This window comes from Prionailurus bengalensis, chromosome E4 (genome assembly GCF_016509475.1).
Source record: "Prionailurus bengalensis isolate Pbe53 chromosome E4, Fcat_Pben_1.1_paternal_pri, whole genome shotgun sequence".
NCBI lineage: Eukaryota > Metazoa > Chordata > Mammalia > Carnivora > Felidae > Prionailurus > Prionailurus bengalensis.
The window spans coordinates 59,229,911-59,251,606 of NC_057360.1; the positions used below are offsets into that span (position 1 = coordinate 59,229,911).

At 42.2% G+C, this 21,696-nt stretch overlaps 1 protein-coding gene across 1 annotated transcript; it reads right to left on the reverse strand.

The window, feature by feature from the left end:
- Window positions 1-5,208: 5,208 nt before the first annotated feature.
- LOC122475933 (flavin-containing monooxygenase 5-like) lies at window positions 5,209-20,745 on the reverse strand. The gene is given in 8 exon segments (XM_043568065.1): window positions 5,209-5,563; window positions 6,853-6,925; window positions 8,893-9,242; window positions 10,676-10,875; window positions 11,923-12,065; window positions 15,881-16,034; window positions 16,464-16,652; window positions 20,611-20,745. Coding segments are annotated over 8 exon segments (1,599 nt in total).
- Window positions 20,746-21,696: the final 951 nt, after the last annotated feature.

Genomic DNA, 21,696 nt, shown 5'->3' on the forward strand with positions numbered 1-21,696 from the left:
GCGCCCCTGACATTTTAGATCCAGGTTTCCGTTGTTATTTTTTAAAACCAATGTCATCGTGTATCTTGTTTTTCCAGCAAATAATATTGACGTTTGTGTTCAGTTTTGTACCCGAAACAGAAATAATTCTGAGACATTTCCATGTTTAGATGGCTTCGGAGAATAATTCCAGTCTTATATCGTGCTTTCTCTATTTATGAGCTTTTCATCTCCTTCAACTCTTTTAGTAATTTCTTCAAGAAAAGAGAGGGAACAGTGACTTGGCCACCATATTGTTTCAGCCGCAACATGTGGCTGAAGTGTTCTTGGGTTTTTCATCTCCACACCCAGCAGTGACTCAGTGTTTAGCCTTAGGCCACACAGCTTAACATAGCCTCGTTTCTTGAGGATGAAAAGATAATAAAACCTTTCTGACCTCTGAAGGATTTTGTACAAAGTATTATCTGCTGTCAAAAATTATAATATACCTGCGGTTACGGTCTCTTTGAAATAGACACCATCAAAGATCTGGGATAGGCAGGGAGCAAGAAACACATTTCAGAAGTACTTTCCAAGTGCATGGAACCCCTCCAAGCGTATTTGGGTTCAGTGTGAACTTGATCCTTCAGGTATGAGTATTTCTTGTGAGCCTTGACTGATGTGAGCTCTGAGGCAGGTGGGACATGTGTAGAGGCTGATAGAGTAAGGGGTTGTGTCGCAATTCATGGGCCCACTGGGAGGCCCAGCCTCGCGCAGAATTGTCTGTCACTAAGGAAAGAATCTCTCTCTAGGTCTTTCAGGGGAAGGTGAAAATAGAGAAGACCTCTGTGGCTCGCTTAGGGTGCTGAGCGGTTCCCCCAGGGTCCCAGTGGTCTGGTACCCACCATTCTCTATCTGTCTATGCAACTGCTCTGAGGGAGCAGAAGCTGTCATTTTCTGAAAAACCCGTACTTAAGGCATTCTTGGCAGGATTCACCTCCTATGAACAGAGAAGATGATTTCAGAATGAATCGCATGGTTACAACTGTTACGGGGCGATGGTTCTCACACTGCGGCCCCCCAGGTAGCAGCAGCAACATCGCCTTGGAATTTGTCAGAAATGCCAATCTGTGGGCCCCACTCCAGACCTACCAAATTAGAATCTCTGGGGACAGAGTGCAGCAGTCTGTGTTTTCACAAGCCGTCTAGAAGAATCTGATGCACACTGAAATTTGAGAACCATTGTTGAAGGGGTTCATTCGTCAGCAAGAGGCCAGACCAGAACTATCAAAAAAATGGAAGCAAATAAAAAAACAAAAACAAAACTTTTTCTATACTTGAAATTACTCTTGGGTTTGTATCATGAATCTCCTCAGAAGCATGGTCAGGGGCCTGAGGTGAGGACAACTAGCATATGTATCAGATGTAAATTCAGATTCTAGTATTGCATTTCTGGATAAATGAAGTGAAGAAAACTTTAATACAAATGGAAAACTTGGGGAGGTAGGAAAACAGAACAAAACAAACAAACGAAACACAAAAGAATGGAAAATTTCACTTCGCTTACAGCCTATAAAGAAGAAACATTATATACAAGCCAAGGAGTTGAGCTTGGTTCCAGAGCCAATGAAGAATGAAAGTTGGGGTGCTTGGGTGGCTCATCTGGTTAAGCGTTCAACTCGGCTCAGGTCACGATCTCGCGGTTCATGAGTTCGAGTCCTGCCTGGCGCTCTGTGCTGACAGCTCGGAGCCTGGAGCCCGCTTCGGATTCTGTGTCTCCCTCTCTCTTTGCCCTTCCCTCACTTACGCTCTGTCTGTCTCTCTCTCTGTCTCAAAAATAAACCTTAAAAATTTTTTTAAAAAATAGTGACAGTTTTAGTTTAAGCAGGGGAATGTTGTGACGAGATCTGACTTTTAGAAATTTAACCCTGGCAGGTCTTTAGGAGATGGTATAAAGAGTGATGGCACTTAGGAGACGGTCGGATGGGGGTGGAAGCTGGATGCAGGGAGACGAAGGGTACGGCTGTGAGAAATTCTAGGTCTGCTCCAGATCAACCAAGGGAGTGGGGATAGGTGTGGAGGGCAGAAGTCCTTCCATTTCTGTCCCCAAACCACCGCTTCAGGCTCATTTCTGTCACCTTCCCACCCCCCCCCCCTTGTATATCCTGTGTTGTGTTCTTGCATGAATACTCTAGCATTCTAGGCTGTTGTGCTCACTCATCCATTGCATAGTTGGTGTCTTTCTCTTTTTCCAGAAACAAACTCCTACTTATCTTTAGAGATCCAAGTCTACTTTCCTGATCTCTGTCATTCCTTCCTCACTTCCCCTTTCTTGAGTTCTTTGCTCTGTCTTCTGTATTCCAACAGTACTTGCTCATATATTTGCTATAGACGGATGTGTCCATGTTCAATTGTTATTCATATTCATCTGTTCAGGTGGTTGCTTTTTCCTATTAAACTTAGAGCTCTTTGGGAGTGGGGACAATATCTACTTGTTCACTTATCCCACAAACATTTTTTAAGCTCCTAGTTTGTGTCTGTTCTGAGAATAGGGAAAGTCTTCGCTATGGCGAAGAGGGAGATAGAAAAACAAATAGGAAACAGAGAACCAGTTAATATGTATTATGACAGGGAGAAAAATAAAGCAGGATAAGGAGGATGGGAATTGCTATCATATGTAGTCAAGAAAGATCTCACTTAAGACAAAAAAAAAAAGGAACCAAACCTTGCAAACCTGCAAACGGAGAAGATAAGCAATATAATGTAAAGCTCAGAATCTTGCCTACTAGCATTTAACGTACATAAAAAAAAAATAGAGAAAGAACTCACTTTAAAAGATAACATTGGAGCAAAGACCCGAAGGAGGTGAAGGAGTGAGCTTTGTGGATGTGCAGGGGGAGGTGTGTTCCAGGAAAAGGGACAGCACACGCAATGACCTTGAGGTGAGGGTGGGCTTGGCCTGTTCAAGGAATGGACACGGAAGAGAGCAGTGATAGAGGAGGCCAGAGAAGTGGTGGGGAAGTAGGTCATAAAGGGCCTGGTAGGATTGTTAGGGTTTAGCCTTCACTCTCAGTGACAGGGAGGCCATTGACACTTTTGGATATAATGTGTCATAATCTGGTTTATGTTTTATATTTTTATTTATTATTTTTTAAAATTTTATTTTAGAGGGAGAATGTGAGTGGGGGAGGGGCAGAGGGAGGGAGGGAGGGAGAGAGAGAGAGAGAGAGAGAGAGAGATCTTAAGCACGCTCCATGCTCAGCGAGGAAGCCCTACACAGAGCTCCATTTCACAACACTGGGACCATGACCTGTGGTCAGGTCAGGAGTCAGACGTTCAACAGACTGAGCCATCCAGGAGGCCCTGGTTTATGGTTTAAAAGTATCATTTGGCTGCACCAGTGAGAATAAACCACAGAGATTAGGGCTGAAGGAAGGAATGTGCTGAGGACACTATTATAATGACACATGCAAGATGGTGACAGGGAGTAAGGTGGTAGCATTAGAGGTGATGAGAAATGGTGGGATTCTGGATTTACTGTGAAGGTGATATGATTTGCTATTCAACTAGATATGGGATATGAAAGAGAGGAATCAAGAGAATTGAAAAAGGAAGCCCTTTTACACTTTTAGTGGGAATGTAAATTGATACAGCCAGTATAGGAAACAGCATGGAGGTTCCTCAAACTATTAAAACTAGAGCTCCCATATATATGATCCAGCAATCCCACTGTTGGTTTTTGTCCAAAGGAAATGAAAACAGGATCTTGAAGAGACATCTACACTCCTAAGTTCATTGCAGTGTTAGTCACGAAGCCAAGATACGGAAGCAACCTAAGTGTCCATTGATGGATACAGGGATAAAGAAAATGTGACGTGTGTATATACATAATGGAGTATTATCTAGCCCCACGAAAGAAGGAGATCCTGCCGTTTGTGATGTAATGGGCGAAACTGCAGGACATTATGCTAGATGAAATAAACCAGACACAGAAAGACAAATGCTGCATGATCTAACTTACGAAATTATGAAAAGTCAAACTCTTAGAAATTAGAGAGTGGAAGAGTGGTCACCAAAGGCTGGTGGTTGGGGGGAAATGGAGAGATGTTGGTCAAAGAAACATTCAGTTATAAGATGATAAGTTCTGGAGACCTAAGGTACAGTATGGTGACTATAGTTACTAATACTGTCTTACTAAAGTATTAAATATGATATTGTATATTGCATTGAATATATTATTGAGATTTGCTAAGAGGGTAGATCTCAAGTGTTCTCATCTCAAAAATAAACATATCTATGTGAGATGATGACTATGTTAATTATCTTGATTATGGTCATCATTTCACCATGTATATGTACACTTACTACTTTTTCTCCCCGTTTCTTCTTCACATTCTCCTGAACGATTTTATAGAATTTTGTATGTTTACTGTAGAATTTGTTCCATGTTTGGATAGTTTTAACAGAACACAAATTATGTGCATTTTCTGACTTCTATTATTCCTCTGTGGTATTCTCCATCCCCTAAAATACCCTCAGTAATATCTGAAATAACCTGCGTATAAGTAACCTGTTACCTCAATATCCATGATTCTATAGAATGTGACTGTAGAGGAGAAGGTTTCTTTCTTTCTTATTTTAGTGTTTATTTATTTTGAGACAGAGAGAAAGTGTGAGCAGGGGAGGGGCAGAGAGAGGGAGAGAGAGAATCTTAAGGAGGTTCCACACCCAGCATGGGGCCCAACATGGGGCTCCATCCCACAACCCTGGGATCCTGACCTGAGCTGAAATCAAGTTGGTCACTTAACTGACTGAGCCACCCAGGGCCCCGAGGAGAAGGCTTCTGATGAGGACATTTGTTCATCGTTAGCTATTCGAGATCATTTGAAGAGATACTTTTTCCCAGCCTGGGCTTCACACGCGAAACCACGAATTTGCCAATTGCGAATAGCTGACAAACCGTGTGTTTATTATAAAAGGAGGGCCTAGGAGAACTTGGCGTAACTGAGAACATCTGCCATATTATGGAAATTAACTTTTCGCTTCCAAAGCAAAGTTTCATACAACCCACTTCATTTGAACTCTCTGTTGAAGAAATCTCCAATTTTGCCAAAATACTCACGCAGAGAGATTTTGGAATTATTCGTTGTACTGGTCTAGTCTGAATTGAGGGATAAACACTTGAACATGCTCAATCTCCTTAATTAGTGTGTGGGACTGTCAGCTCCTAATATGCTAACGATCATAGGATTATCCTTTAATAATGACTAAGGTGAGAACAAAGAGGAGAAGAGCTGCACAGGCGCTTTTAAGCCAAAATGGCACAGAGGATGGAGGCTGGTCACAGATGAGGGTTTGAGTCCTCAGGGGCTTGATGATCCGCTCTCTCCGGGTCAGGATGGCTCTCTGGGCCCCAGCCCACTTCCGTGGCCCCTGCAGGCGGTACTGGTGAGGCGTGCATGGGCCAAAGAAAATTTCTATAGCCAGCTTTGGATCCCACAGGAAGATGGAGGGCAGGTTGGGTTTCGCTCCTATTTCAGAGGCAATCTCATCCATGTATTCCACATATTGCACTCTGCATGTGTCACGAGGATTATTCAGGAATCTGAAAGCAGAAGGGGAAAAAAACCGCAGTCAGAAACCTCAAGTCAGATGACAACCTCCTTCCTTCCAAGCATAATTTCCTCTAAACATCGGTGGACTTTGTGTGAGGGGATAACCCATGGGGGAAAGGACTGATGGCTACGGGTAATTTCTTAGTGGTTCCTTTTCTTTAAAATTTTTCTTGTTTATTTATTTACTTCTGAGAGAGAGAGAGAGAGCGCGAGCACACAAGCAGAGGAGGGGCAGAGAGAGAGGGAGAGAGAGAATCCTGGGCAGGCTCAGCACTTCCAGCACAGAGCCCGACATGGGGCTCAATCCCATGAACCACAGGATCACGACCTGAGCCAAAATCAAGAGTCAGACGCTTGACTGACCGAGCCACCCAGGCGCTCCTCTCAGCGGTTTCTAACAAGATATACACACTGTATTTTTCATCCTCAAATCCTTCCCAGAGTCTTGGATGGTAATAGGTGGGTTTCAGAAGATTGTTGTCATATTAATGGTATTCTTTTCTTAAATCCTGTACCTTGGCCATGCATTGGATTCTCATTCAGGGTATAGTCTCATTTTGGTAAATTGGTGGGGAATATGAAATCGTGCATGCCAGTTATTTAGGTATGTGTGACATTCATTTGATTTTAAGTATTACTAAAATGTAATTCCTGGCCGACCTTTTCAACCAGTTGCTGGATAACTTACTCTTTTGGGGATAAACCCTTTGGTCTTAGAGACAGGCTGTAAACATTCACACTGTAAATTCTCAACAGGTATTTGTTGCATAGAAATACCTTACATTTCCCACCTCAGTGGTTGAGAATGATTTTCTATTAAGAAGATTTCATACAACCTATGAGCCTCTGACTTCATGTCAGTATTTTAATTAGATTCTGTAATGATTTGCCAACTCATTTCTCACATTGATTTATCTTTCCAACTCCTTAAAGGAGTAAAACAACCCTTCATTTCATCTTACATTTTTTTACACTTCGCAGCTCTAAGGCTATGATATGACATAAATTTGTAATTGTATTTATCTAGTGTTACATGAATTTTAAACAAGATTCTAAGGTTTCCATATTGGACTATTCTGTACCCATTCTTCCCATAAATATTCCCTACATTTATATTATGTATTATAATAGGAAGAGATGGCGAAGTTGATAATTTGAGATCTCATCTAGGCAAATAGACTCAGATTCTATGATGAGAAAAATAGAAAGAATCTTTGAGAGGCAAACAGCTCCACCTAAACACGTCCAATTGACTTTTACTAAGAAGCAAGTTTCTTACTCTTTTTCAAATTTTTTTCTCTTCCATCTTATGTCTGCCATCATGCCACTCACCGAAGGTCATTTGTTCAATCCTAGGAAAGAAAGAAGATGAGATTCCAGAAGAAATGAACACCTTGAGGGTCATTTGGGTGGAGAACATCCTAAGTGAGGCAGCACCAGAGTGAGGGAGCTGGATCCAGGAGGTCCTCTTGTGAGCCCTCCACTCATTGTTTTGTCCGAGGCAAATGCCTTACAGATGCAAAGACATGTCCTCTAATGAGTTCACATCTTGACTAGCAGACCTCAAAGCCCACAAAGAAGGATGGACTGAAGGGAGTGACACCCAAGGGACAAGACAAAAAGTAGCATGCGTGTGCTTCGATGATCAGAGCATTCACTCTGGCTGTCCTTTATTTATTTATTCACATATTTTAAGATGTTTATTTACTTAATTTCTGAGAGATTGAGACAGATAGATAGATAGATAGAAAGAGACAGAGAGGGCATGAGTGGGGGGAGGGGCAAAGAGAGAGGGAGAGAGAATCCCAAGCAAGGCAGAGCATAGCCTGCCATGAGGCTTGATCCCATGAACTGTGAGATCATGACCTGAGCCCAAATCAAGAGTCGGATGCTTAACATACTAAGCCACTCAGGCTGTCCTTTAAATAGTGAGTTACCCCTGTTCATTTATGTTATTAATTTGTTTACAAATACATATTGTATTTACTAATAAATAGTGACTCAATGTCTCTTGTTTTCATTGGACAAAGATTTATTCTTAATTTTCCATCTGTAAAAAAATTTTTTTGAATGTTTATTTATTTTTGAGAGAGAGACAGACAGACAGAGCATGAGCAGAGAAGGAACAGAGAGAGAGGGGGAGACACAGAATCTGAAGCAGGTTCCAGGCTTCGAGCTGTCAGCACACAGCCCGACGTGGGGCTCGAACTCACAAACTGTGAGATCATGACCTGAGCTGAAGTTGGATGCTCAACTGACTGAGCCACCCAGGCGCCCCTTAATTTTCCGTCTTAACTCATGGGAGACACCTTCCTATAATTCTCCCTCATTTCTTTGATGAGTGACATTCTATATTTTGAGAAACACAGAATGTTCCGGGAAAATATGGGGAACTTTTTAAAGGAGAAACAAATGAGCAGAATTAATACAATGTGATTGACAAAAGGTAGTTTGTGAATCTGTCTTCATCAATTAATTCTCAACCTTAGAATTAATGATATGGAGGAGCTGGGTTTTCTTTCTTTTTCGTTCTTTCTTTCTTTCTTTAATTTTTAAGTTTATTCATTCATTTTGAGAGAGAGAATACACAGTGAGGGAGGGGCAGAGAAAGAGGGAAAGAGAGAATATCAAACAGGCTCTGAGTATGGAGCCCAATGAAGGGCTCGAACCCATAGACCGTGAGATCATGACCTGAGCTGAAGTCAGATGGTTAGCCGACTGAGCCACCCAGGTACCGCTGGGGGAGCTGGGTTTTAATCCCAGGTTTGTCTTGGTACAGAGCTCTTACTCTTTTAATTGTGCTGTGGTGCTACCCCAGTTACTTGGTGATTCGGCCATAGTTCACATGATTCACATAATTTACCATTCATAATTCTGTGACTCTGCCTGTCCTCTTTTATTTTGAACGTGATAGGCGAAAAAATGCTCCCTTTAATTTAGGCTCATTCCAGAGTTATTCTAGCAACAATTGAGAAGTAGCATAGCTATTATTTCCCATCTATACTTTAGGTTGAGCTCTTTTTTCTACTTCCATCACTTCCTCTACTAGGTACTGCCCTAACGTGCTCTGAAGAATTATTTGCCAATAAGTTGTCACTTGATGGTGGCTTAAGGTAGTTTTTTAACCTCCATTTTTCATGGGAATCCTAAAGGTTAAATAGCTATCAAACACTGACATAACAAATATGAAGTGGTACAATTTCGGATACTGTAAAGGTTAACTTCACATATGTTTTGCAGCAGAAGACCTTTGCAATGCCTCTAAAATCACCTCTTTGGGTGGTCACCTTTTCCAACTATGCATAAGGTCAGCGCATACCCTTGAATACATGCATGGCCCATCAGCTCTGGAGTTCCGATGTGGGAATGGTGGCTCCCACTGGCTGGAGGATGCCAATGAAAGCTAGTATTGGTTTCTCTAGTTGAGGGGGGAAGACAAATTTAAACATGGAGTGCTGGCTGTCCAGAACTGTTGCATTGTTTTCCAAAAAGGGAAAAGAGAAAGTATATCCTGTGGCAAAAACAACAACATCGAGGTCCTCTTCTGTACCATCTCCAAAGATGGCTGATGTCTCTGTGAACTCCCTAACATCTGATTTTATCAGAACTCTTCCAGATATTACATGATTGGGTAGATCATCACCACAAGTAGCTTGATGACTGAGAAGTCTGAAGAATAAAAGCTGAAATTCAGGAAAATTAGTATGTCTTTTGGGATCGGAGTTGAGCTCAAAAATATTTCAAATATTTTTTGGTTGAACTAAAGAAAAAAAACTTGCATTTTTGTTTTATAAAAATTTTCTTTAAGTCAATACTTTTTCTGAATTGTTTACTGAATAAATATCCTGTACTTATTGGAATGCCAATAGCATTTATTTAATACTTATTATATGCAAAGAGAAGATTTTGCAATGGTATATAAGTTTATGCCAATGATAATATTGACATATAATTTCTTGGAAACCATTTTTGGGGGGAGAGATTTTTTAAAAGCAATTGGTGGAAGTGTTCATACTAGAATAGGAAAATTAGATCATATTCTGATTTCCATTTATTTCGAGAACCTACATACCACTTTTATAAGCTTTACTGACATCATTTAATACTTAGTGGTCTCCCGGCTTCTACCCCAGCCTCCCTATAATTTCCCCTCCACTCGGCAACCTGGGGGATCCTTTGAAAACGTAGAATTATATCCTGATGGGTTTCTATTTCACCAAAAATGAAATCGAATGCTATGACCATGCCCTAACCCTAAAAATCCCCCATGATCTGGCTCCTGCCTACATCTGTGAATTTATTTCTTACCACTTCCCCTCCCCCAACAGTCTCTACACTGGGTTGGTTCCTTGCTCATTCCATCCAGCCTTTGAACTTGTGTTTCTTCTGCCCAGAATGATATTCTCATCTTAGACATTCTTTCAGGTCTTGCCTCCTCACTGCCTTCAGGTCCCATTCCAATGCTCTCTCAGCATATATACATTCCAGAACCACCCCATCTAGAAAAGATTCCTCTCCCCAACTCTTCTTACTGTTTGTTATAGCACATATGACTCCACGTCATTGCGTTATCCCCTGGTTGGTTTCTCCCCTACTAGAAAGGAGGTCCAGCTAGAGCTAGGACTCCACCTGACCTTGTCCTTATTCTACTCCCAGTATCCAGAAACATACGTGACCATAGTAGGAACTCAGAAATATTTATTAAATTTATCCATACTGTACACAATCAATCTTTTGTGCTTGCACGTTTATACCTCATAACAGATAGGAGATAGGGATTGCATTTTACCAATGTAAACAAGAAAGAAAGAAAATACTTAACTACACCAGGGTTAAAAGACAGAGGCAAAATTAGCTGTTTTTTCTAATGTTTATTTATTTTTTTGAGAGAGACAGAGACAGAGCTTGAGCGGGGGAGGGGCAGAGAGAGAGGGAGACACAGAATCCGAAGCAGGCTCCAGGCTCTGAGCTGTCAGCCCAGAGCCCGACGCGGGGCTTGAACCCACGGACAGTGAGATCATGACCTGAGCCGAAGTCGGACACCCAACCGACTGAGACACCCAGGCGCCCCAAAATTAGTTTTTAAAAAACCTAGAACATACCTGTGTTTAGGTAGTAAGCCATAAACATCATGGTTAAATCGAGCGTTTAAGTTATTATCTGCCCATCTGTTGATTAAGAACGTAGGGTAAAATTTGTTGAGGATGGTCTTAAAACGAGTGAAGAGAACAGTGTCCATGGGCATTCCATTATCCCAGACCCGGTTCCAAATCCACGCACCCCGCCTCGTGCTGAGATACACCTGGGAGAGAATGCAGATAAATGAAACATAGATGCCTCACAGTGTAAGACTTTCCTTTCTCAGTTTTTCAGATGTCTCTCATTTGGCTCATGAGAGATGGATAAGAACTCTCTTGCCTTGTTAGCTTGAAGAGTTCCTCTGTCCTCAAAGACAGATAGACAGACAGATACAATCACACACACGCAAACAGACACATTTGGCTTGTGGCTTATAGTTCCAGAAATCTCCCTCAGCTTTCCTCTGGGTCTCACTCACTATCCCTCTTGCATTTTCCCCAAAGCAGTGTTTGATGCCTGCCATCTCTTACATTGCAGATTCTGGACAAACACAATGATGTAAGATGACTAGAGGTCAACAGTTTGACATGTAAGATCCCATCCATCTGCTAATTATGATATTATAGAATTTGGAATACGTACTTGGTTACTATGTATCCCTAGAAATCTAGGTATGGAAGGAATCAGAGTTGGGAGATGTATCAAGTGTCGTATCAGTGAAACATAAAGGGATTTAAAGTGGTTTTCTGATATAGTTCATTTTTTTTTAAATATATTTTTTTAACATTTATTTATTTTTGAGAGATACAGAGACAGAGTGCGAGCAGAGGAAGGGTGGAGAGAGAGGGAGACACAGAATCTGAAGCAGGCTCCAGGCTCTGAGCTGTCAGCACAGAGCCCAACACGGGGCTCGAACTCATGAACCATGAGATCATGACCTGAGCTGAAGTTGGACGCTTAACCAACTGAGCCACCCAGGCGCCCTTGATATAGTTCATTTTTTTAACTTGTGGCTGTACCAGTGAAGCTGACACTCTCTGGTGGAAATAATATGGCGGTCACTAAAGTTTGAAATATCAATTTTTATTCAATTCTCATTTTTTAAATGTATTATCAAGATTGCTACCAAGAAAACAAGTGTGAAGAGGTAATTAACAATCAGGATTGAAGCAGTGTTTGGGTACCCACCACACATACTTCATGCAATGCCAACATCTCAGAGGGCAGTGGGCAGGGTGCATCTCAGGAAAGAGAACTTTAGGAACCAAACCTGTGAAGCTACGTGATTGAGCTCAATTGCCAAGTCAGCTCCAGAATTTCCAATGCCAACCACAATGATTTTCTTCCCCTGAAATTTCTCTGGACTCCTGTATTCACAGCTGTGGATATATTGACCTTTGAACCTGTTGATTCCTGTGGGCAAGAATAGAATTACTCAAGCATTGGTCTTTATGTATGTATGTATGTTTGTTTATTTTTATTTTTTTTTAACGTTCATTTATTTTTGAGACAGAGAGAGACAGAGCATGAGTGGGGGAGGGGCAGAGAGAGAGGGAGACACAGAACCTGAAACAGGCTCCAGGCTCAGAGCGGTCAGCACAGAGCCCGACGCGGGGCTCGAACTCACGGACCGTGAGATCATGACCTGAGCCGAAGTCGGACGCTTAACCGACCAAGCCACCCAGGTGCCCCTGTTTGTTTATTTTAAGAAAAGAGGGAGGGGGAGGGGCAGAGAGAGGGAGAGAGAAAGTCCCAAGTAGGCTCTCTGCTATAAGCACAAAACCTGATGAGGGGCTTGATCCCATGAATCTTGAGATCATGACCTGAGCCAAAATCAAGTCAGACACTCAACCAACTGAGCCACCCAGGTGCCTCTATATTATTTTTTAAAGCTTATTATTTAGTTCAAAGTCCATCCTATTTAAACCTCTCATTTGCTGTTTTACTGATGCTGGCCTGCAGATTGTATCTGCCCAACATCATCAGACAGAATAAATCCTCAAACATTTTTGTTCTAGATCATAAATTCCAAGCTTAAACAAATTATCAGGTTTCTAAACAACTCAGACATCTAATTTCTGCCTCCTTTTTACTTACCTATTCCTTGCCAAGGCTTCATAGGTGAGTTAGGCTCCTATTTAAGTAATGCATCTTCCTTTTCCTTCATCCTTGTGATTTACAATTACTGCTTTGGACCCACTTTCTGTCTTGCTTTCCCAACCCAAGCTTCACCCTTGTCTAGATGTTTCCATCTCAGGCTAGGCCCAGCACACCCTTCCCACCAGCACTACTCACTCTGATTTACTACTGGGGACAAACACTCCAACATCACCTATAGGATCTGAAGCTAAAATAATGTAGGAACTTAATATTTTTGCCTAAAAATTTCCTCTGACTTAAATAGAAACCTCATATGGCAAAGCCATAAAAGCTGGTTGATTTCGCAGTATTTCATTTCATTTATTTATTAAAAAAAATTTTTTTTTAACGTTTATTCATTTTTAAGAGACAGAGAGAGACAGAGTATGAGCGGGGAAGGGGCAGAGAGAGAGGGAGACACAGAATCAGACGCAAACTCCAGGCTCCGAGCTGTCAGCACAGAGCCGGATGCGAGGCTCGATCTCACAAACTGCGAGATCATGACCTGAGCTGAAGTTGGTCGCTCAACTTGACTGAGCCACCCAGGTGCCCTGACAGTATTTCATTTTTTAAGCAACACTAGGGTCTGCACATATGGGCTTCGTTTGCTCCTCTTGTGACACTGGACAGCCCTAGTCACTCCTGACTGTGGGTCAGTCCTTGCCCTGTTTCTTTTCCCCTACAGAATCTGATCTAAGATCTCAGCTTTCCTTTGGAAGTTCTTCAGTCCTCACCTAGTGAACTCCTGGCACGGATCTAATTGTTCCCAAACTCCATCTTTCCGAGTTGCGTAGTCCATAAACTTTCTCATCAGTCATTTCCCCTCCCCACGGGCCCACTGCGATTCGTCTCATTCCTGAAGATAACTTTTTTTCCCCTCACGTTTATGGAACAACAAAGATCTTCAGTGAGTTTCCCAACACCTAAAAGTTACTGTGTTTTCATCCATCCTTTTTCTGTCTCCCTTCCCCAGGGGAAAATATTTCTCTTCACTCTGAAATGAATCCCCTTGCCCTGTGGACCAAACCGTGAGGGGGTTTTGAGGTCAAACAAATGTAGGCATGAAGGTCAGCTTTTTTTTTTTTTTTTTACTACTAGGGACATTTGCGATGGGTATGGTTTCACCCAGCTCATAGGAACGGTATCAGATCTGTTAAAATGTTCCTAAATAGTAAGTACTTGAGAAATAGGTTTAATACTCTTCTTTAAGTATCTTCAGTCCCGGCCCACACTCTCCTATTTTCAGTAAACATCCCTTCAGCCTTGTTGCTTCGTGGTCCCCTCCGTCTTTCTCCCTCATGCAGGCAGAATCAGCGTCTCCTGCATCGTCCCCTGTCGCAGGAAGTGGCGACTCAATTGCTGGGACCAATGACGTGAAAGGTACCCTCGATACCTCCCTGCTGCATCTCAGTTCTGGCCCATCGGCAAATTCTATCATCTCTGTGTTCAAACTCTATTCAAGACCCAAGCACTTCTTTATGTCTCCACCGCCACCCACCTGGCCCAAACTACCATCATGTCTCCCCTGAATTAGCGCAAGAGCCTCCTCCCTGCTCCCCCCGCTTCCATGTCTACTACTCCTTCCCCGACTCTTCTGAGCACAGCAGCTAAAGAGATGAGAGCACGCCTCTACTGGGCTCAACACCTCCTGACAGCTCTTAACCTCGCTCGAGGCCAGAGTGCAAACAATGCCCCCCCCCCCCCTTCACTCTCCGAGGTCATCTCCTGCCTACCCCATCCGCTCCTCCCACCACGCTGGACCTGGGAGGCACACTCCCCCATCACGGCCTTTGCACCTGATGTTCTTCCTGCACGGGGCGCCTTCTCCAGATATCTGCATCACTTCCTCAACTCCTCTGGGCGTTTGCTCAAATGTCCCTTTCTCACGGAAACCTTCCCCGGCCACTTCATCTAACCTTGCATTGCACCCTCGTCCCCACACTCCTCCCCTTTCCCACAGTGACCACCTCCCCATATTTATCCCATTTTTGTCTGTGTCCATCTGCCATACGCATGCTCCTTGCGGGCAGGGGTTTTGCTTGCTTCGTTCTCTGCTGAGCCTCTGGACTCTTGGTGCCCAACAGGTATTTCTTGAATGACTGCTGAATGATGAATACGGGAATATTTAAATCTCGAATCAACTAACCAAGAGATTTCTCTCGACCCATTTAAGCCTTCATTGTCTTCTCAGACACTGGGAAACAGACACACACAGCAGTGAAAGTGGGGGGCATCTAGAATCTTCTAAGATCCCCAAAGGAGTCTCAGGTTCAGCCCTGTTTGAGAAGATTGAGCATGCATCCTGCTCCTAGGGATAAACAGGGAGGCACTGTATAGGTAAACCATTCCTGCAGCATTCCTTATATGCGAGGTGCTTAAGCTTCCAGATAGTAAACAATAGCATTGCAGCAACTTCTAAGATGTGTACATGGCTATTTATATTCATCATGCTATGTACCTACATACACCTTCGGGGTGTTGTATGTAAGCAATGAGTCACTGGAATCTACCCCCAAAACCAAGAGCACGCTGTGTACACCATATGTTAGCTAACTTGACAATAAATTATGTATATGTATATATATATATATATATATAAGCTAAATCTTAATATATTTTCTGTAGCTTTGATCCTACTATTTATTCCAAACTATTTTTTTTTAGTTTTTTATTCATTTAAGTAAAATCTCTACACGCAACGTGGGGCTCAAATTCATGACCCCGAGATCAAGAGTCACACGCTTTTCCAAATGAGCCAGTCAGGAGCCCCATATTCACTCCAAACTATTGCCAACACATAACAATTCCCACATTTTTCTTGTTAGTTGTGGAAAAATGTAACGCTTTTCTCTGAAAATAACCCAGAACTTGTGGCAATAGGTATTAGTAATTTCAATTTTTGATTTTATAATATTATGTATTATTTGAATGGACCCCGTAAGAGCATGCATTACTTTATAATCAGAAACAAATAATGTTTCTTTTGAAAATAGGGTGACTTTCTGAGTGACGAACTTTCTTCGAGAATAACAACAGCAACAATGATAAAACCCCACAGCGCCAGTGCCTTAACGCTCCATATGACATACCTGGAAAGTTCTGGAGTGGCAAGATGGGCTCGGTGTAAAGACCACTACACACCATAATCCCATCAAAGACATAGGATTCCTGCTTCCCTGTGGTCTCGACCAGGACGTCCGTGCAAGAGAAGTCGGAGCGCTTCCTCACGCTGTGCACCTTTGACTGGGAATGAGACCAACTTGGACATGTGGCCTCTCTTCCTGGATGCCTCCTGTCCCAGAACTTTTGGCCTCTTGAGTAAGGTTGGTTATAGCTACTCTCCCTCGGGGTTTTCTGAAAGAGTTTCTTTATAGCTGGTTTTCCTACCAAGACCTTTTTAAGTAGAGACGTAAGCCAGCACGTCCCCAGCTGTGGTCCTGAATGTAGTTGACGGTGAGCCAACACCAGGTGCACCGTCTGGCGTTTTCAGCCAACCCATCATACCTTTTCCAGAAGGAAGTAAGGATGGAAGGTCCTGCTGACTCCACCAGAGAGGCACACAGGGCTCCCCTCCAAGATTGAATGCCTGTGCCTTGCTGCCCCTCACTTAGCCTGGTTCTGGACTCTACCAAGAAGGTTCTGCATATGCTGAGTGTTCCCGGCTCCACTTACCAGAAACCGGATGTGCTTCGTTAGGTCAAAGTGTTGTGCATACATCCTGAGGTACTCCACGATTCTGGAATTGTGCAAGTAGTTGGGGAAACGATCGGGGGAAGGGTAATCGCGGTAGGTTGTCGTCTCCTTCGAAGTGTTGCTGGTGGCAGATTTGTAGACACTTGCCCTGCCACTCGTAGTCTCCTCCTGCCAGGAAAAAGAAGATACTTCCCATCTTTTAGAATACAAGAGTAACAGGGGCGCCTGGGTGGCTCAGTCGGTTGGGCGACCGACTTCGGCTCAGGTCACGATCTCGAGGTCCGTGAGTTCGAGCCCCGCGTCGGGCTCTGGGCTGACAGCTCGGAGCCTGGAGCCTGTTTCAGATTCTGTGTCTCCCTCTCTCTCTGACCCTCCCCCGCTCATGCTCTGTCTCTCTCTGTCCCAAAAATAAATAAACGTTAAAAAAAAATAAAAAAAAAAAAAGAATACAAGAGTAACAGTTAAAAAAAAAAATCAATCCCTTCATTTGTCAAATTGTGAGGCTCCTGGGATGAATTCCTTCAAAGAAAGTAAACTTGCTTTTCCAGTACCTTCACGAAGAGGTAAGATACCTTGTCTTAGTTTAAAACAACAGATAATTTTGTTGAGGAACAAAGAGAAGAATATGAAAAGATGGAAGCAACCTGAAAAGAAAAATGTATGTAGAATACCAGAGAGTGAAAATAATCAGAGGAAGTTGGGGCTGCCTCTCTGCCCACTGAGCTCAGAGGGGTCAGAGTCCTGGCCAGAGGATATCCAAGAAGTCCATGCTGTTTGTAGTGACAGAAAAGAATACAGAGTGTTGGTACATTTGGCTTTCTTTTTTCCCTCCTTTTTTTAATTGATGATTTTTTTCTAATTACAAAAGCATCAAATGTTTATTACAATTTTATAGAAAATCAAGATGAATATCGTTCCTGATGCTCATTTTCTTTTTTTTTTTCCAAATTTTTATTTAAATTCTAGGTAGTTAACATATAGTGTAATATTGGTTTCAGGAGTAGAATTTAGAATATAGTGATTTATTACTTATATACAACACCCAGTGCTCATCGCAAGTGCCCTCCTTAATGCCCATCCCCCATTTAGCCCGTTCCCCCCACCTACCTCCCTCCATCAACCCTCAGTGTGTTCTCTGTTATTAAGAATCTCTTAGGGTTTGTCTCCCTGTCTCTTTTTTCCCCCTTTCCATATATTAATTTGTTTTGTTTCTTAAATTCCACACATGAGTGGAATCATGTGGTATTTGCCTTTCTGATTGACTTATTTCACTTAGCAGAATACCCTCCAGTTCCATCCACATTGTTGCAAATGGCAAGGTTTCATTCCTTTTGATGGCTGAGTAATAGTCCAGTGTGTGTGTGTGTGTGTGTGTCTGTGTGTGTGTGTGTGTGTGTACATATGTTACATCTTTATCCATTCATTAGTTGATGGACATTTGGACTCTTTGCATAGTTTGACAATTGTTGATAATGCTGCTATAAACATCGGGATGTATGTACTCCTTTGAATCTGAATTTTTGTATCCTTTGGGTAAATACTTAGTAGTGTAATTGCTGGATCATAGGGTGGTTCTATTTTTAACTTTTTAAGGAACCTCCATACTGTTTCCTAGAGTGGCTGCACCAGTTTACATCCCACCAACAATGTAAGAAGGTTCTCCTTTCTTCACATCCTCGCCAACTTGATGATCACTTTAAATGTTTTGATATATATGCTTTTGGTCTCAGTTTCTCAATCTTTCAGAACCTCTATTATCTACTTATCTATATGCATACAGATAGGTATATTGCATTTTAGCACTTTACAATATGTTACGGTTTATAAAGAGTTAAAAAAACTTTTTTTAATGTTCATCCATTTTTGAGAGAGAGACAGACAGACAGACAGATAGAGCACAAGCTGGAGAGGGGAAGAGAGAGAGGAGACACAGAATTTGAGGCAGGGTCCAGGGTCCAAGCTGTGGGCACCTAACGCAAGGCTCGAACTCACAAACTGTGAGATCATGACCTGACCCGAAGTTGGACACCCAACCAACTGAGCCACCCAGGCACCCCTAAAGAGTTTTTTATATACATTACCTAATTCAATCTTGTGAAGCACATTATCATGCTAATTTTTCAGGAGTCCATACAGCACATAATATCTGTTGTGTGTGTTAGCAACCATTCCTGATTTTTTTTGAAACTAAGGCTAGACACTTAAGTGATTTAAGGCTAAGAAAAGAAATACACCACCACTTAAAATATGTTGTTTTCTCCCGGGAAGAATTTATTATAATCTTAAAATATAGTCATTTTAATATATGTACGCAGAAAACACAATTGGGGAGGAGGTTATTTTTTTCATCTTTTGTATATTATTGGTGAAATAAAGAATCAGTAATACATGTATTATGAATATTCTAAACTTGAATCCAGAAAATATGGAATCTAATTCCTGCTAAATCACATCAACTTTAAGAACAGATCAAAATATGTGTTTTCTCCCTCAAAATGAAGAGTATTGTTTAATAAATGCCATTGTAGTGAACACTCATATATAAAAATATCCCTTCTGAGAAGGATAGCTTCTGCAAATATAAGCAGCGTTTTTTATGAATGAAAGCTTAAAAGATGGGTATCAGATGAAATCAGATGACATGATGTGGTATTTTGTGGCATTCTCATGTGGTCCTGGAGATATATTGTTGTCTGGCTTGGATAGGGAACCTGACATCAAATCATTTCTCTGAATCTATTTCTTCGCCTGCGAATAAGTGTTTGCCTCTCTCACGGAGTTATTGTGAAGACCAAATCATGCACAAAAAATGCTTAAAAACCTTACACACCTCAACAAGTGCATATAGTGTGATATGACTAATAGCCTGTGTGCACAGGGTGCTGTAGACTGGAGGCTGGAGAAGCTTTCCTAGAGACAGGCCTGTATTGGTTAAAGTCCAACCAGTAACATGGAAACTGGGGCACCTGGATGGCTCAGTCAGTTAAGCATCCTACTGTTGGTTTTGGCTCAGGTCATGATCTCAGGGTTCCTGAGTTTGAGCCCCGCGTCAGGCTTTGTGCTGACACATGGAGCCTGCTTGGGATTCTCTCTCTCTCTCTCTCTCTCTCTCTCTCTGCCCCTCCCCTGCTCACTCTGTCTGTCTCTCTCAAAGTAAATAAATAAACTTAAAAAAAAAAAAAAGAAAAAGGAACATGGAAACTACTCCCAATACTTGAAACTGGGAATGTAATGCAGGGAATTGTTCTTCCAAAAAAAAAAAAAAAAAAAAGGATAGACCTAAAAAGCCAACTAGGTGTTGGTGAGACATCCCAGAGATTACCTTTCTTTTATCCCCACATGGCAACCTTGGAGGTCGCATGGTCAAGGGGCATAACTCTAAGTTGGAAAAGAACCGCTTAGTCACATCAGACTATGATGCGGGACAGAAACCGTTATTGTGCTAAGTCCCGGAGATTTCAGAGTTTGTCTGTGGGACAGTTAGTGTTAGCTGCCCTTACTAGCACATATATATTATTAGGATGAAGATCAAAATCTACAGATAGATCAAGCATTAGCATGTATGTGGTAGCTGAAAGCCAAGGTGGGGTGATAAGGAAGAATCCCAAGGGACTTGCAAAAAGTAAAGGACCAGAGGATCGAGAATAGAACCACAATCAGCCATGTTGAGAGGCCAAGTGGAAAACTATCGCGTTGGAAAAGGAGAGAGGAAAAGAGAGTGAAATCGCGGAAGCCAGGGACAAGTGGTTTTTAAACTGAGTTGGTTTTTGACACTTTCAGATCCCCTTGAGAAAGCAAGAAAACTCAACACAGGAAGTCCATCTGACTTGACAGCTTCGATTGGTAACAGCCGTGAGAGCAGTTTTCTGGGAGGGCTTGTATGCCCACTAGGTAATGCTGGTGGAACTTCAGGAAGTTAGACTCTGTAAGGAGGAAGGACTGTTGGGGCATCATCCTTGGGGGAAGGAAAGATTGGGATTCGACGCACAGGTGTAGGCACTAATAAAAATAATAATTATTACGCTGGTAGTTGAGGATAAGTTACTGCTGGTATCTTTGCATTCCTACTTCCAGATATGGAAAAGATGTCATCACACATGCGGTAACATAGTCTATTCAAACTTACCTGGTATCTCCACAGTCCTCCAATGTCATTGGTTCCTTCAAAGCAGGTGGGCTCCAATCCCTCCTCCAGACAGATCTTAATGGCCCCTAATCCACTGACCCCAGCACCAATCACCGCAATTCTCTTTCCTGGCATTGTTCCCTGTATCAGGGAATTTATTAGTAGAAAATCAGATTTTTCTTGTCATGGAATTTTCTTCTACGGTTCAACATCATTAGGTTTTTTTTTTTTTCTTTCTAAAATTGCTAGTAATGCATTTAAGTAATGTCCTACTCAAAGCTGCTGTCCAATTCAAAGGTTCTCTGAGCGACAGAAAACCCTACCTCACACAAGACATTTTCAAGTACAAAGTAGATTGCTTAAAAAAAAAGGTTTGGGGGACCCTGGGTGCCTTGGTCAGTTAGGCGTCCGACTCTTGATTTCAGCTCAGGCCAGGTCAAAGATGGAACCCCTCGTGGGCTGAAGATTCTCTCTCTTGCTGTCCCTCTGCCCCTCCCCTGATCGTGCGCGCGCATGTGCACTCTCTCTCTCTCTCCAAAAAAAAATTGATTCCTAAAGTTACACACACACAAACACACACACACACACACCTCCATATACAGATTTTGCACAAACTGACTTTTAACTCCTTCGGCTACTACGATCTGCTTGCCAAAATACTCATGTCGGTGACTTTTGCACAATTTACTTTTGATTTAAGCCAGAAAATGGCCACTTTTGCCCTGTGATAGGGTTTGAAGTGGGTGGGGAAAAGAAAACTCCAACAGAGCATTTCATCAAGTAAGTATCGCTCATCTCACTGTTCTTGGGGCAGAGTGCAAGCTACATACACGTAAACGTTCTTCGCAAAAGTAGTCCAACTGCCTTCATCCTGAAGATTAATGTTCTGCCATTTGCTCATTCACTCAACATTTACTGGTATCTACTCTGTTGCAGATATGACTTCAGTTGGGCAGATATAGCAGTGAACAGACCTAACATAGTTCCTTGAGAACATTCCAATGATGTAGAGAATAAACAAGGGAGTAAATAAATAGTAAGCTGGATGATGATACACACTATGGAGAAAAATGAAGCAGGGTAGGG